The 16,413-nt window shown below is 46.4% G+C and overlaps 1 protein-coding gene across 1 annotated transcript in view; it reads left to right on the forward strand.

The window, feature by feature from the left end:
- Window positions 1-5,477: 5,477 nt before the first annotated feature.
- The window catches only part of LOC309567598 (transcription factor CP2-like protein 1), a 64,770-nt gene continuing 53,834 nt past the window's right edge, over window positions 5,478-16,413 (forward strand). The window contains exon 1 of the mRNA XM_082272998.1: window positions 5,478-5,650. Within this exon, the coding sequence (XP_082129124.1) occupies window positions 5,568-5,650 (83 nt within the window). The 5' untranslated portion in view covers window positions 5,478-5,567. The remainder of the gene's footprint in view (window positions 5,651-16,413) is intronic.

Here is a 16,413-nt window from a genome sequence, read left to right on the forward strand (position 1 = left end):
TCTTTGTACACTCACTTCCTGAGATCTCCAGGACAGTGCTTCGCTCCACCCGAGCTCCTTGAGATCTTTACCTAGGCGGATGCAGTAACTGAGTCCACCTCTTTCTTTCTCATTGGCTCGTGACTGGGCTGACTAGGGCCTGCAGCAGTGAAGAACATCCGGATGAGCCCCCCCATGTAGCACTGCCCCTTGGTGGTTGCTTGTAATTATATGTTCTTCTGTGTCGCTTTGACCCTGTGAACCATCCAGCCCTCCTGACACTCTAGGCTCAGACATGTTTTGTACACCTTTAAATGACACACTGACACGATGAAGATAGGTTTTAACTCTTTAGCTTGGCTTTACTCAAGAATAAGGCTTGAAAAAGAGTATTAATCAACTTAGTTGAAATAACACTAAAGAACAGTTTTTAACCAGTTATAGTAACAAGTAAACACACCAAATATACACAGTATCTTACAGTAAGTGAATGAATCTCTCAGAAAGCTATAAATTGCTATGAGAAACACTCTTACTAAAGGGGCCCTGGGCTGGCCTATAGTACCTGTATCCTAATGAGAGATAAGGTAATCTAGATTACCAGTAGCGTATAGCAATTTTCAGTATGCAGGGCCTTGCTTGAATCTTCACTGACAGTTGGAGCTCAAAGAACAAATAATTCCCCAGTGTAGCACAGTGTGAAACAGGCAATGCAGGATAGCTGATTCTGATTAATGATGATCCACTAACTGATCCAAGTGTAGAGTGTCTGTGTTCAGTGTTCAAGAGAAACTGTAGCAACTGGTAATTGGTCTCTGAGCATGTGCTCTCTCACCAATCCTGATGTCCTTCTTATGAGTTCTGGAAGAACAGTCAACGGCAACTCTCCATACTGTGAAACACTGAGATGGCTGTGTTCTGCTGTTTCAGTGAGTCCCACTGATTCCATTCAATCAGCGATGTTGCAGAGATGTCCATGATGTAGCGATTGTCATCCATCCCACTTGGGCTGAGTCTACAGACTGCTGGGTGGTGTGCAGTAGACCGCAGTCCTCTCTCTCTGCTGCAGACAGATGCATACATGATGGATCCTGGGAAGCAAGAGAGCGTGGGCCGGTTCAGCAGATCCCTTTATAGTCTCTCCCACAATTCTCTCCTTGACCAAATGGCCTGCTGGGTGTAGTTCTTAGACTGTTCAGCAGTGCAGTAATATGCTTTTAGAAGACTACAGTTCCCATAATGCTTTTCTTCCAGACTCATGAGTGTGATGCATGAAATCTGAGACCAACACTAGGGGAGCATAGAAACAGTCTGAGAGAGCAGAGAATAGGTCTGCTGTGTCAGATAATGGTAGTCCGCTCCTGGCTACATTTATATGTTGACTAGTTGTTTAAAAATATTTTTTTTAGGTATTGTCATCTCAGTGCAGCTTCTACTCATGAGCACTGGTTGTGCATGCGGGGTTTTTTTTTATTATTCATCCTAGGTAATAATGTGGGATTCCCACACCTAGGGGTCGATTCACTTAAACTGGAGCACTCAGAATCTGGTGCAGCTGCGCATGGTAGCCAACCAGCTTCTAAATTCAGCTTGTTCAGTTAAGCTTTGACAATAAAACCTGTAAGCTGTTTGCAGAGTTGCACCAGATTTTGCTTTCTCCAGTTTTAGTAAATCAACCCTCTAGGACACTCGGTATTTGAACACATTTATATTTCCTTAGTGCTATTTTTGCACTTGAATACCCTGTCAAAATGGCATTAAAATGCTTATAATTATTGTTTGGAGAAATTTACTAAAGTAATACTGTAGTAATACTAACCACAAAACTCCAGTGCTAAGTGTATAATACAACATACAAATATGCATACATATTTGTATGCATACCATTAGCAAGTGCACAATATAAACTATAAATAAATAAAATGGTACACTCCACCCAAAACTGACTTGATGCTCAAAAATAATAGATGTATCAATTGCTCAAGCCCAAAAAGAAACAAATATACAAAAGGTTCTCCAGCCAACAGCCAAAACTAAAAGTCAAAAACTGATGTCGAAAGAACTTCAGAGAGATTAGGATGATGTAGAATGTAAGGATAATGATCCACCAGTGCCTTCCCACATGATTTTGCACATTTACAGTTAATCAATTGCAAGACGCCGAAGGTTTCTTATATGGTGTGTTCATCAGATATGGCGCAACGGCAATGGCATCGGTGGGCTGGCACATGATAAGGAAAAAGAAGCCAGCCAACAACTACATTATTTTTTAAAAATGACGGCACAGGTTTCAGAGCCCAGGCAATGAGAACCTGTAGTAAGGAAGCAAGTAAGTAAAGAAAGAAGCATGATCCCATTGTCCAGTTTACTGGTTTCCTAAATACACTTACTCTGAGCAGTTTTACCACTTCCCACCCATCATATAGCAAAATGACGGCCGCAAAGTGGTTGCTCTATCCAGTGGCGTAGCGTGGGTTGTCAGCACCCGGGGCAAGACAAGTAATTTGCGCCCCCTAACCCGCGGGATTTTAGCACTCGAGTCTCTTCCACTAGATTAGTTAAAGAAACCCTTACCCCCTAAGCACATGTATTGTTTGTTATGAAAATACTGATGTAATTACTAATTCAAGTAAAATGCATCTAAAATACAAGTTTGAATGACCAGCATGCCCCCTTTCAATGCAGAGAGACCGGCGTGCCCCCTTTCAATGTAGAATGACCAGCGTGCCCCCTTTCAATGCAGAGAGACCAGCGTGCCCCCTTTCAATGCAGAATGACCAGCGTGCCCCCTTTCAATGCAGAATGACCAGCGTGCCCCCTTTCAATGCAGAGAGACCAGCGTGCCCCCTTTCAATGCAGAATGACCAGCGTGCCCCCTTTCAATGCAGAATGACCAGCATGCCCCCATTCAATGCAGAATGACCAGCATGCCCCCATTCAATGCAGAATGACCAGCGTTCCCCCATTCAATGCAGAGAGATCAGTGTGCCCCCATTCAATACAGAATGACCAGTGTGCCCCCTTTCAATGCAGAATGACCAGCGTGCCCCCTTTCAATGCAGAGAGACCAGTGTGCCCCCTTTCATTGCAGAGAGACCAGCATGCCCCCTTTCAATGCAGAATGACCAGCGTGCCCCCTTTCAATGCAGAATGACCAGCGTGCCCCCTTTCATTGCAGAGAGACCAGCGTGCCCCCTTTCAATGCAGAATGACCAGCATGCCCCCTTTCATTGCAGAGAGACCAGCGTGCCCTCTTCAATGCAGAGAGACTTAACTGCAGCGGCAGCTTCTCCTCAGTTCCCCGCGGCTCCTCGAGTCCTCCCGCCTCCTCTTCGGCCAATGGCATGCGTTCGCCTTTCGGACAATCAGGAAGCGGGTCTGGGACCCGCTTCCTGATTGGCCAGGAGGATCCGTGTGACAATAGCAAATTTTCATTCGCTATTGTAACACAATGGGTGGGCTCAGGGCGCACTGCTCTGTGCCCCGGGTCCACCCTTTTTTGAAGCCTATTAGAGCCTCTGGCTCTAATCAGGTGATTAGAAAAAAAAAACTATTATGTAACAGCGCCAGGCTGCTGACTTACTCGCAGCAAAATTGACCAAGCAGTGAGGAGAGGCAGCATAGGCGGGGCTTGGCTTGCAATGCCACCCCACCCTACACCAATGGACAGGTGAGGCACAGTCCAGCCCCGCCCCGACGTGCCATTTTCAGCCATAGGGCGGCCGCGCTGGACAACTCCCAGCCTAAAGATGGAGGCAGCCGCAGACAGTGTGTGAACTGTGTATGTCAGAGTCAGACAGACAGAGTGACACTGCAGATGCGCCCCCCCAGATGTTGCGCCCGGTGCGGCTGGCCCCCCCGGCACCCCCCACGCTACGCCACTGGCTCTATCCTGACTGGGCGTCATATGACGTCCAGCAGGATAGGCTGCTCTGACACACCACATCTCCGATCCCGGTAAAGAGCCTATGACATAGGCTCTTTACCATGTGTCCTGCTGTGTCCAATCACAGCTGGTCACATAGTAAATCGGAAGTGCCGTTGACAGGCGTGAATATAGGAGAGCCGATCGGTGGCTCTCCTGACAGGGGGGTCTGTGCTGATAATCAGAGCATTGATTACCAGTGCAGACCCTTGGGGGATGCCACTAGAGCCACCAGGGATTGCCCACCCATGGCCACCAGGGATGCCCACCCATGGCCACCAGGGATGCTCACCCATGGCCACCAGGGATGCCCATCCATGCCACCAGGGATGCGAATCAGTGCTCAGGGAGCCTGTCAGCGCCCTCCTCATCAGTGCTGCCCATCATTAGCATCTATCAGTGCCGCCCACCAGTGCCCTTCATTGCCCATCAGTGCTGCCTATCAGTGCCCATCAGAGCAGCCTATCAGTGCCCATCAGTGCCACCTATTAGAGCCCACCAGTGCCTCCTATCAGTGCCCATCAGTGCTGCCTATCAGTGCCCATCAAGGCTGCATATCAGTGCTACCTATCAGTGTCACATATCAGTGCCCATCAGTGTGCATATCAGTGCTGCCTATCAGTGCCCATCAGTGCTGCATATTTGTGCCTCATCATCAGTGCCACCCCATTAGTGCCACCCCATTAGTGCCACCCCATCAGTGCCTCCTCATCAGTGCCTGTCAGTGCGGCCTCATCAGTGCTCATCAGTGCAGGAAAAAAATTATTTATTTACAAAAAATTTTTCAAACTTTTCGGTCATTTTTTATTTGTTTAGCAAAAAAGGAAAAACCTTGCGGTGATCAAATACCACCAAAAGAAAGCTCTATTTGTGGGGGGAAAATGACATAAATTTGGTTTAGGTACAGTGTTGCATGACCGCGCAATTGCCATTCAAAATGCCGCAGCGCTAAAAGCTGAAAATTGGCCTGGGCAGGAAGTGGGTGAAAGTGCCCAGTATTGAGGTGGTTAAAAGGGGGTCGGAAAGTCCTCTTTCATTTTTTATGTTGTTGTTTATGAAATTTCACAGTTGAGAAATTATATTACATTTCACTAAAGGTAACATTCATACTTTACTGCCCATTTAAATGAGTTTACAGGGAAATAAATCCTACCTATAAACCATGTAACTTTCCCCAATCATTTACAGATACGCTTTTACAGATATAACTCTCTTTGTATTTGCAGGGTATCCATAAGTTTGTTTTATGTTTGCATTGCCTGGAGATGTCCATCTCACCCATAGCTGATAAGAGGTCAACCTCCTTACCGACATGTGAGACTGTCTATGAATTTATACAGAGTGAACTTAGTCTGTTTGTCTTTGCATACATATAAACAGCTCCCACAGTGTGATGTCTCTTTTTGTGTATATGTATACACACACACACACACAAAGAGCAGGGCTGTGCTATTCAGATCAGCCAATGATAACAGAGAGCAGGCGATAAGCAGCCAATGGCGGAGCTTCTCATGACATTTACCTGCTGTATAAGAATAGTCTTGGCTTGGAAGTATCCTGTCCTTCACATAATTACAGAATCACTGACATCTGACTGCTTTGGAATTTTAAAGTGAACGTCACTGCCATCACTGCACTCCTTCTATACATCTAACAAGTCACCATGCTGCTTTGGCATAGCCAACCTGAGCACTTCTGGCCTTCTCCTGCTGAACACTATCAGAGCCCACCCAATGCATTCTACAGGTAAGAACATGGAAGCATGAGACTTACAGTTAAGATTCTGTTCACATCTATGAAATGCAAGAACGTTTGTGATATCTTATGTGTTCTACATGATAATACTATGGGATTGATTTACTAAAACTGGAAAGTGCAAAATCTGGTGCACCTCTGCTTAGAAACCAATTAGCTTCCAGTTGTTTTTTGTCAAAGCTCAACTGAACAAGATGAAGTTAGAAGCTGATTGGTTACCATGCACAACCGCACCAGTTTTAGTAAATCAACCCCACTAGGTTCTGGCAGGTGCATCGTGGTGCCATTCATTCTTTATCGCACCACAAATGAACCAGGTGTGCCATACTTCTTTTGTGCAATTGTCACCTGTAGAGCAGGTCATTGAAATAGATGTAAATGAGATACACTGGAAAATGGTGGTAATGTGGGCACAGATAGGCCAGTTTTCATAGTGGCTACAGGATCCACCCTTCTTTTTATCTTAAGCTTCATACACACATAACGATTATCGGCCGACCAATCGCCCATCTTTTGTCCAGTGTTGTTTGTTGGTTGAAATGTGCTCTAGACTTGCACTGGACTTTTGTTGGCCAACAAAAACCAACTTCAAAAGTGATGTCATGTGATGGTTTACTTTCCGTGTGTTTTTTCTTCTCTGAGCATGCCCAGTCTTGCTCATCAGATTTTTGTCTGCCGAAATCTGTACTGACTGACGAAAAATCGGCCGTTGTGTTGACGGCCAACAAAAATTTTATAGCATGCACACCAGATTTTATTCGGCCGAAAAGTCGCAGTCAACTGTTGGAAGCATCATACTAACAAGCCGACAATTGGCCGATCGGACGTTGGCCGAAAATTCATGGCCAACAATCGTTGCGTGTGTACGAGGCTTTAGTGGGAATGTAGTTGCTCAGATTTATTGTTCCTTACCCTTATGGCAAAGGGAATGGCCCCACACTCTTGCTATAGTTTTCAGCATTTTGAATAACTTTTGTAGCCAGTGTCATGTTGCGCCTACTACAATTGGATCAGTTACATCACTAGTAAAACCTGTTTGCTGAGTATCTGTGATATATGCTTAAAAAGTAGTTAAAGCATAGCTCCCAACTTTCCCTCATTTGGAGGGACTGTCCCTCTTTTGAAACAAAGTCCTTCTTTCCTCTACATTTGTCCCCTTTTTTTGGTCTGATGTATAGACTTGTAAAATGTTTTTCTTTTCAACAAAATAACTAATTATTTATTTAAAACTTTTGTTTAATATATTTAAAACTTTTTTTATTTATTTAACTATGTATCAAAAGTGTTTTACTACACTTAACCTTGCGTCAAACTTCAAAATAATTGCTTTTGTTGATTTTAAAAGGAGGGACAAAGAAAAAGTATTGGTTAAAAAAAAAAAAACTTGTGGGTTTAACCAATATTGTGTTTTACATCTCCATATTATGGGGGTACAGAGGCTTAACTATTGGGGTCGTCGAGGTCGCAGTTGCCCATGCGCCCCCCCCTGTCACATTTGTCTAAATCTGGATGAGAGGGGTGGCAGCAAATAACGAAACCGATGTCCTGCATTTTGCTCCTGCAGGCGCTGAATGCCTGCAGGAGAGGAGAAGAAGCAGGAATTCAGCGGCTGCAGGAGCAAAATGCAGCGCATTGGTTCCGCTATATGCTGCCCCTCCTATCCAGCCTGGTGCTAGGTGTTTCTGGCAGTCATCAGTTGCCAGGACCATGGACTCTGTCCCTAGCCCCAACTTTGGCTCCCGCTTCTTGCCTAGGCCGGGTAAAGTAAACCCAGCACCTGAGCATACTGTGTGTTCTACTGTACCAATGCCCCCTCTTATCACACTCCCCCCCCCCAACTGTCACACTCCCCCCTCACCTGTCACACTGCTCTCCACCTGTCAAACTGCCCCCCGTCACACTGACCCCTTATGACAATACCCTCCCTATCATACTGCCCCCCTCCTGTTACACTGCCCGCCATAATTCTGCCCCCTTGTCACACTGCCAACCTCTGTTATACTGCCCCCCCCCTCTTTCACACTGCCCTCCTCCTGTCACACTTTCCAGGTACCCTTCTCCTGTCACACTACCCCCCCTCTTGTCACAATACCCCCCTGTCATACTGCCCCATCATACTACCCCTTCTTGTCACACTGCCCACCCTCCTTTCACAGTGCTCTCTTTTATCACACTTATCCCTCATGTCACACTTACCTAGTACCCTTCTCCTGTCACACTGCTCCTCACCTGTCAATCTGCCCCCCCCCCCCCAGTCACAATAACCCTTCGTCATACTGTGCCCCTCCTGTCACACTCCCTCATCACACTTCCCCCGTGTCTCATTGCCCCCTCCTGTAACAATACCTCCCCAACAAACTGCTTCCTTGTCGCACTACAACCACCCCCCCCCCCCCCCATCACACTGCCTCTCATCATACTGCCTCCCTCCGGCCCCTTCCCTTTCTGAATGGACACATGGATTGATCGGTACAGCACTCACTGTGTCCATTCATAACTGAAGCATAGCAAATTGTGTTTACTATGCTTCAGTCTGTAAATTAATGGGATGCTCTGTACAGGCCTATTCCTTTCCATTCTGCTGAGGCTGCAGAGATGGAGATTGAGGGCCCCGGGCTTAGGGGTAAGGGTAAAGTTTTCATTGTGGTCTGTGTCCTACTGGGGAGAATAAAGTGTTTCTAATTCCAAGAACAACAATTGAATATAGATCAGTTTACCAGTCCTGTGTGGTGAACACATTGGTTTATTTTTTTCAGTATACATACATTTTTTGCAAGAAAAGAAAAATATGTGATAATTCTATCAGAAACCTTCTGTCCTTGAAACTTCCTGTGGGCTCAATGGAAACCTCAAACAATAGCTTTCCCAGCTATCTTCTGTGAACTACAATGCAACACTCCTCCAAGTAATGATGAGGGGGAAGTGTCCAAAAGTCTAAATCAGGAGAAATGCCTAGGGTGACAACACTACTACTTCTTAGATACAGCGCTGTGAGTATAAGTTGTCACCCTAGTACAGGAAGTCTGTTGTTGGCACAATCCCCAGGTGATAATAAAGGGAAAAAATGACTGAAAAAAAGTTAATGCAGCCATCACATCTAAGGACTGGTACGCTGCAATATATTAATTTTTGTTTTTGGATTTAGATACACTTTAACCACTCTATTTGTCCTGGTGACCATTGTCATTGAGACAGAAAGCAAGAGAAAACCCTACATTTTAAAGTTTTCATAAAAGCAGGAGATGAGAGGAAAGCTTTTGACGGGGACAAATCTTATGTAGTGCTACCCCTGAAGGAGCCACTTGGTAGACTGAGCTCTCTGTTCTTCTGTCCTGACCCTGTGAACAACCTCACCCCCACTGACACATCAGGTTAAGCAAAAATAAATAATTCACACAACTAAGGTTCAGTGTTCTCAGCACACGAACGCAGGTTTGTAGAAGGTTGATGTGCACACTTCAGTCTCCTCATAGCAAGGAGGAAATCCCTTGGTATTTATCCTATGAAAATACAGCGCTCTCTCTTTATACTTGGTTTGTATTGGGAATTGTGGTCCAATGGTCCATTACCTGCCAAAGTAAAGTTTATTTTCCCAATTTAATCTCCCATCATTCAATGCTGCCAACCATCAAGTCTCTCAAGCTCCTTTTGCTCATCAGCTCAACCTGGTGGATGGAGGAAAGGTAGTGTTTACCCATTCAACTGAAGTCCATTGGGAGTCAAAAAAAAGCACTGCATCGCTCTTTGTCTCTAGCCAAGCACCTAGCTAATGTTAACCACTTAAGCCCCGGAAGATTTTACCCCCTTCCTGACCAGGGCCTATTTTGCGATTCGGCACTGCGTGACTTTAACGGACAATTGCGCGGTCGTGCAACGCTGTACCCAAACTAAATTTATGTCCTTTTTTTCCCACAAACAGAGCTTTCTTTTGTTGGTATTTGATCACCTGTGCGATTTTTTGATCATGTGCTATAAACAAAAAAAGAGCATCAATTTTGCAAAAATAACAATATTTTTCAAATTTTTTATATGAAATTCCCCCCCAAAAAAATGTAAAAATCTAAATTTTTTAACATTTGAGGCCAATTTGTTTTCTGCTACATATGTTTGGTAAAAAAAAAAATCGCAAAAAGCGTATTTTGATTGGTTTGCGCAAAAGTTATTGCGTTTACTAACTAAGGGAAAGACTTTTGTAATTTTTGTTGTTTTTTTTTTTTTAACGCGTAATGGCGGCGATCTGTGATTTTTTTTTTTTTTTGCGGGACTGCGACATTGCGGCAGACAATGGGACCCTTGACTGACATTTTTGACACTTTTGGGGTTACCAGTGACATTACTACAGTAATCAGTGCTATACATATGCACTGTTACTGTAAAATGACACTGGCAGTGAAGGGGTTAACTTTTTTTGAGAGGGAGGGGTTAAGTGTGTCCCTAGGGGCGTGTTTCTAACTGTGATTGGTTGTGGCTTGAGGTGTAAGAACAGTGATCAACGGTCCTACATAGTAGAACCGTATGATCACTATTCTTACACAGGGGAGAATGACAGGCGGCTTGTTAACATTAGCCGCCTGCCTTTCTGCCGCTGTAATGGACGATCGCGAGTGCCCGGTGGACATCAGGCCCGCCGGGCACACGCGCGGGGGGGTCCGTGACCGAGCGGGAGCGCACATCCGGCGGCGCCCGCTCGCTCCCCAGAGCCTCACAGGCTAGTGACGTATCGATACATCACTTTGCCTGTGAGGGGCTGACCGCCGCAGTATATGTACTTGCGGCGGTCGGCAAGGCAAGTGGTTAAGTAGCACCCTACAGGTAGGTGCTAGGTAAAATGTATAGTGGGCCTTGTCTGCCTAACAGCAGGGTTGTGATTTGTTAGGTAGGGTGTCAGGACTTCCAGATGTGCCTGCAGAGGGGAGAAGCATCCCCCTGGCTAATGTGAGAGGTTTCTCATAGGGCAGTGTGGGAAGCCCAATCAGGGGACACATCCCAGCTTGTAACTACCCCAGATTAGGCTGCAAAGGATTCTGGGAGTGGGTATAAGTCTGGGGGAAGTGCGTGACAGGTTGTCTTTGGCGGGAGCAGAGTCCCAGGAAGGAGAGTGCGGCTGTCTGAGGAAGGTGGATGTCTCGGGGTGTCGCCTGAGTATCCAGAGAGTGCTGAGTTGAGCTAAAGGGGATCCGCTGTGACGAGAGCCTGCGGAGAGAGAGGGGTCCAGTCCCAGGAAAGCCTACACAGGTCGTGAGTACTGAGGATTGCCCCTGGGGGTTCCCCTGAAGTGTTAGAGGGGACCACTCCGGAAGAGGTTCTGGGATCCAGTGTCAGCTAGCTGTAAAGGGGGTTCCTAGATAGAGGGCCCTGGGGGTACCGGCAGTCTGGGCCCTGAATTGTACAGAGAGTGTCAGTGAAGCGACAGTTACACAAAGTTCTACAAGATATTACCTCAAGCTGTACCAAGCGGGGGACAGTATTTAGTGACTTCCACAGCACAGCAGTGTCAGGAGTTCTACAGCTCTCAGTCTTGGATCTACAGGACTATAAGTCGGGGATTCAACACTTCTTCGGTTACACAGAGAGTTCTAAGAGTCAGTGAGCGTTGGCTGGTGCCGGCTGGTGTCAAGGAAGCGCCAACGGGCATTTTTCAGTAACAAAGTCCCACGTGTAATTAGTTTGAGCCGCAAGGAGTATCCCACTCATTCGATTTCTCCTGTCCCCTTTTAAATCAAATAAAAACCACAAACAAGGATGCCGGAGTTGTCGCTGCTTCATTTATCCCAACCAGGGCCGCAGCTCACATGGGCTGGAGAGAGTACCGGTTCTAATGGCAGACCCACCTCAGGCCACAGGCTTGGGAACCTTGCTACAGTTATTATGAACAATGCCTAAAATGGGAATATACCTCAGTGTGGATATTGATCCTCGCTTCCTTTTGCGCATCTTTAACAAGAGACAGACAGCAAAAACACCTGATATGGGTTTTAACCCTTTCAGGTATAGGCTAGGAAATTACCTGAACAGGAAAAAATCTTTTATACCAGGGGTCTTTAAACTTTCTAAACAAAGGGCCAGTTTACTATCCTTCAGACATTAGAGGGGGCCAGTGGGAGTAGAAAATGTCCTGGTGTTGATAACAATGCCTCTTCCTTGGTGTCCATGAGAAGAATAGCACCCTGTTATTGATGTCAGAAGGAAGAATAAGTGTCCCATCGTTGGTGTCAGTGGGAGGAATAGTGTCCCATCGTTGGTGTCAGTGGGAGGAATAGTGTCCCATCGTTGGTGTCAGTGGGAGGAATAGTGTCCCATCGTTGGTGTCAGTGGGAGGAATAGTGTCCCATCGTTGGTGTCAGTGGGAGGAATAGTGTCCCATCGTTGGTGTCAGTGGGAGGAATAGTGTCCCATCGTTGGTGTCAGTTGGAGGAATTGTGTCCCATCGTTGGTGTCAGTGGGAGGAATAGTGTCCCATCGTTGGTGTCAGTGGGAGGAATAGTGTCCCATCCTTGGTGTCAGTGGGAGGAATAGTGTCCCATCGTTGGTGTCAGTGGGAGGAATAGTGTCCCATCGTTGGTGTCAGTGGGAGGAATAGTGTCCCATCGTTGGTGTCAGTGGGAGGAATAGTGTCCCATCGTTGGTGTCAGTTGGAGGAATTGTGTCCCATCGTTGGTGTCAGTGGGAGGAATAGTGTCCCATCGTTGGTGTCAGTGGGAGGAATAGTGCCCCACTGTTGGTGTCAGTGGAAGAAAATATGCCCCATTGTTGATGTCAGTGGGAGAAGTAATGCCCCAAGGGTTGGGGTTTGGAGACCACTAATTTATACAATCAAAAAAAGCAAAAAAAAAAACCAAATAATCTTTCAACACAAATTTACAAGGATAAGGATTTTCAGCCATGTGACAGTAATGTTCAAATCTCACAAAAACAACTGTAATTTTTTGAAAATAAGGATGCTGATGTAGCACCCTCCTAGGTAGGTGCTAGAGAGTGCATAGTTTTTGGGTTTCCCTGCTTAAGTACTGCCTAACAGGGAGCAGTGATCCATTAATAGGGTCTGCTCAGTGTGATCAGATGATGCTCATGTTGTCTGCCTGTTTCACATTGGTCCAATAATAAGGGGCAATAAGGGGCATATTGGACAATGGGAGGAAACCTGACAAATGGGAACATGGGTGTAGATACAGCCCTGAACATTGGCAGAGGAAGGTGTCTCAAGGCATGCTGGGTGACTGTATTTATACCAAGAGAGCACGTGTGCATGGGGTCTTCGGCTGGAGAGCGGGGTCCCAGAGGAGGGGGGGTCACTGCCCCCTCCTCTGTACAGGCTGCCAAAGGCCAGAGTTGCAGTAGCTTCAACCCAGATATCCTGTAGAGCTGACTGGGATGGAAGACACCTAGAAGGATCTGTTCCTGGCTACTGTGAGTACAGACCTACATCTAGGGGCCTATTCTGAGGGCCATCCCTTTAAGCTAGTAAAGTTAGTGGACAAGTGCAAGCTAAAGCAGATACTTGTTAGTGTCCTGAAGAATAGGAGTTCATTGAGTCTGCTGCTGGAGCAAGCAAAGGACTTTCAACCAAGTGAGGCCAAGTGAGAGTTGTCCTCATCTGTACATAGTTTATGTTGGAATATCCCACTAATCCTGTTCTCCTATCCAAGTTATACCAAAAAAAAAAAAAATCCCCTACACTGGTCATTGGATAACGAGCAGATGAGTGTGCACCTGGCTGTGTGAAAATACCCAAGCAATTGGCTGCAGTATAATCAGAGGGAGGCCCAGGGAAATCTATAATCAGGGACCCCTAAGTAGTGCTACACTTACCTTGGTAAGTTAGCTTTGAGTGGAGCTGATTGTGTATTACTGGACACGGGACTGACGTTTGAAAATACATTTGCACACAACTGCCTTTATTTCTGACATGCCTCAATGTTACATATTGCATATCCTGAATGCTAATGTATCACAAGTGCCCTTTTGCATGTGAAATCTTCTAGATCATCTATTTTGGAAAGTCCACCTGTGGTGATTGTCTTGCAGAACCAAGATGTCTGTTGGCAATATCTATGTCATAAGACAAAACTTTTTTTCCATTTTGGATAAGGTAAGGCTAAATTCAATACTACAGCAGTCTCTAAAAAGTGATCTGTGGTGGATCACCTTTCAGAGTGTAGCAGCAGCTTCCAGGCATTTAGGAGGTGATCCTGCCTTTTCCTGAATGCCTGTGTTGTTTTTTTGTATTTGGACTAACACACAGCAGCTGCCAAGTGTTTGACTAGTGGTTGTGGCGTGGCCATATTGACTTGAATGGGCAACTTTGAAAGGCAGCACTGCCTGTCAACTTGACGAGCTGTGGTAAATTAGCCATGGCCAAGAAGTAAGTCATTGCAGTTACAGCATATGTACAGCCCCTCCAGCTGTATGTTTGGTTTTATTTGTCCTGTTTTTACAGCCCTTTGTCCACCCATGTAAAACATTTCTACCTCATGACACGTGTAGTATAGATATCTGACAGCATTACCCAGCCTGCAAGGCCATCCCCTCCAAACCCCACTTAACTATAAGTGCCGGTTCACACTAATACGACTTGTCAGGCGACTTGGTCAGCCTGGCAAGTCGTGCACCATCGCGGTCCATTGAGTAGTACAGGACCAGTTCTAATAGACAAGTCGCACCGACTTAGAAAAAGGGTCCTGTACTACTATGGGGCGACCTGCACGCGACTTCACAGGTCGCCCCCTAAGTCGGAGCGACGTAGTGTGAACCAGCACTAAAAGACACAACAACTTTTTGGAGTAAAATGGCCATCGCAGCCTTTTATTACAAATCAGCAATATCAAATAAATAACATAACATTCCTTCAAACAGAAACTGAGAAATGAAGCTTGGTGGTCTTTGAGGGCAACAACACAGAAACTATTCACTGCCAAAACCTTTGCTTCCACATCGACCCCCAGCCGCAACACACCGGCTCAGAGACAAATCTCATTCGCAGTGACCTCCATTTTACATATTCCAAGTTAAACCCCTCGTTAACCAGAATGTACCCAAGAACCCCATACCACAGATGGGTCCCTATCATTCTTATTATGAAGAATTCTCTCCTCCTTCAAAGAGCCACCACTGCCTGGCTGCCACGACATCCACAATAACCATAACTACAGGGCAGGCGGGTGGGAAGCTTCTCTCCTCGTGCCTGCTCCCAACCGGCCCCCTCACCCATCCCAGCCACAGGATCCCTTCCTCCTAAGGCTGGCCAACACACGAAACAAATCTTAACCCTTCCCTGTCTGTCCAATACCCACCTGTCATGCCGCCCCCCTGCTTTTTTTTTTTTTGCTCTGGGACTCCCTTTTCCGGTTACATAGGTGTAATCGAAAGTAAGAGTAAATCCCTCCAAGGTGAGGGAAAGCCCTGCTCCTGACCAGGGTCACCAGAACTAGTGTCCACATTGAAAGATTTTTCCTTTATTCTAGGTCTGGTAACACTTTGGGATATTTGTTTCATTTTCACTTTTGGTGATAATGATCACTCAGACAAATAAAGAGGGTAAATTTCCCTAAAGGGGCCAAAGACAACAATCAAAACCTAAGAGATGTTCTAATCCCTCTCCACTCTGCCCAAACGATCTAAACTAAAATTAAACTGATGTAGCACCCTACAAGGTAGGTGCTAGGTAAAGTATAGTGGGCCTTAAGCTGCCTAACAGCAGGGCCATGATTTTCAGCTGGGCTGTCATGTCTCCCTGCTGTAGCTGTTGAGACTGGGGAGTCTCCCCACTGTGCTCCATGAGGGGGTTCTCATTGGGCAGTGGAGGAAACCCAGCCAATGGCACACTCAGGCCTGTATCTACCCCAGAAAGGCAGATTCTGCCGCACAGGATTCTGGGAGTGGGTATTTGTTTGATGGGAGCGCATGATGTAGCGTCTTTGGGGGGAAGGAGAGTCCCAGGAGGGAGAGTATGGCTGTCTCTCCTCCTGTCAGCAGGATCGGGTGTTCCGGGCGGCTTGCCTGAGAAGACGGAGTGAGCTGAGCTGCAGAGAGGATCCGGTGTGCCAAGGACCAGCGGAGCAGAGGGGGTCCAGTTTCAGGAAAGCATTCCCAGTTTGTGAGTACTGTAACCTGCCCCTGGGGTTCTGCCTAGCAGAGGGTACCCACTCCGGTGAAGGTCCCAGGGATCTAGGAGCCAGCTAGCGGTAAAGGGGGTGTCAGTGTTGACCCTGAAGTGTAGAGAGAGTACCTATTGAGAGGACCCTGAAGTGTAGAGGGGGTACCTAGTGAGAAGACCCTAAAGTGTAAAGGGGGCGCCAGCGGTTGGGCCCTGAAGAGTTAAAGTGTACAGTGTGCAGTGTACAGTGTTGAGAGTTGCAGCAGCACAAGCAGTTACAAAGAGCTACCTCAGTCAGTGAAGGGCTGGAAGGAGTTGTTTACAGGACTTTTGAGCTAACCAGAGTGTCAAGAGTCAAGTCTCAGTACAGTCCAGGACTTTTTGAGCTAACCAGAGTTTCAAAGGTCAAGTTCAAGCACAAGTTCAGCAAGTCAGTATTTTAAAGCGCCAGCAAGCGTTGGTCGGCATTCAGCTGGCATCAAGACATCGCTAGTAGGCATTTTTCTGCAAAGTGTCCCAGTTGTACCTAGTTGAGCCAGAGGAGTATCCCACTCATTCCCTTCTCCCATCCCCATTATCAAATAAACAAAACAAACCAAAGATGCCGGAATGGTTATTGTCTCCAATCTCACACTTGTGCATTCAGCTTAACCACTTAAGC

The sequence above is a fragment of the Pelophylax lessonae genome (assembly GCF_965119305.1).
Source record: "Pelophylax lessonae genome assembly, chromosome: 11".
Taxonomy (NCBI): domain Eukaryota; kingdom Metazoa; phylum Chordata; class Amphibia; order Anura; family Ranidae; genus Pelophylax; species Pelophylax lessonae.